This window comes from Sinocyclocheilus grahami, unplaced genomic scaffold (assembly GCF_001515645.1).
Source record: "Sinocyclocheilus grahami isolate Dianchi unplaced genomic scaffold, SAMN03320097.WGS_v1.1 scaffold87132.1, whole genome shotgun sequence".
Taxonomy (NCBI): Eukaryota; Metazoa; Chordata; class Actinopteri; order Cypriniformes; family Cyprinidae; genus Sinocyclocheilus; species Sinocyclocheilus grahami.
The window spans coordinates 1-577 of NW_015530862.1; the positions used below are offsets into that span (position 1 = coordinate 1).

General features: G+C 46.8%; 1 protein-coding gene across 1 annotated transcript; it reads right to left on the minus strand.

Moving 5' to 3' along the window:
- Nucleotides 1-6: 6 nt before the first annotated feature.
- On the minus strand, nucleotides 7-571 carry LOC107581156 (cytochrome c oxidase assembly factor 7-like). Its single transcript, XM_016266701.1, has 2 exons — nucleotides 310-571; nucleotides 7-229 (listed from the first exon to the last, which is right to left on the minus strand). The coding sequence occupies exons 1-2, from the start codon at nucleotides 413-415 to the stop codon at nucleotides 66-68; spliced, it is 270 nt and encodes an 89-aa protein (XP_016122187.1). The 5' UTR covers nucleotides 416-571; the 3' UTR covers nucleotides 7-65.
- Between the last annotated feature and the right edge of the window lie 6 nt (nucleotides 572-577).

The following is a 577-nucleotide window of genomic DNA, read 5'->3' on the forward strand; positions in this document are numbered from 1 at the left end:
CAAAGAGAAAGGAAAAATAGAAATCGCATCATACGACCCCTTTAAGATCTGCATGATCCTAAATTCTAGTAACAAACGCTGGCTTTACCTTTGCCGGTGACATGGTAAGCGCCGAGCTTATAACAGCTCTCTCCATGGCCATTCACCTCGCAGTTGTGCTTGAGAACCTGGGCCGTGGACTCATAGTTCTTCTTCACACCCTCCAAATAATCTGCCAACCTCTGACAGCCTAACAAACACAAGAAACACAGATGACCGAGATCACGAAGCTGTTCAGCACCCGCGCGAGAGGGACAGCGCTCAACCGACCTTCAGGATCCTTCTCCCGGTAACACTGATAACTGTACTCCACTCCTAACTTCTCCAGAAACTGCTTCACCTCCTGTTCGTCCTCAAAGTTAATCAACCCGGCCATGTGGTAACTGATTCCCGATCACTTGCATTCACCGGCTGTAGGTCTCGCGTCCACAACTCTTGACCTTGGTTACTGATTAGTTGTGCAAGAACTTGCAGGAAAATTGATTTTTGATCACGAATAATAAACGCATCCGTCCAAAACATAAAGATTCGTTTTAGC

What these genes read in the sequence shown, in the direction of transcription:
- LOC107581156 (XM_016266701.1), bottom strand. Translation starts at nt 415, where the DNA reads ATGGCCGGGTTGATTAACTTTGAGGACGAACAGGAGGTGAAGCAGTTT. An exon ending in CCGGGAGAAGGATCCTGAAG is followed by an intron (nt 230 to 309) that starts GTCGGTTGAGCG and finishes TGTGTTTGTTAG; the next exon opens with GCTGTCAGAGGTTGGCAGAT.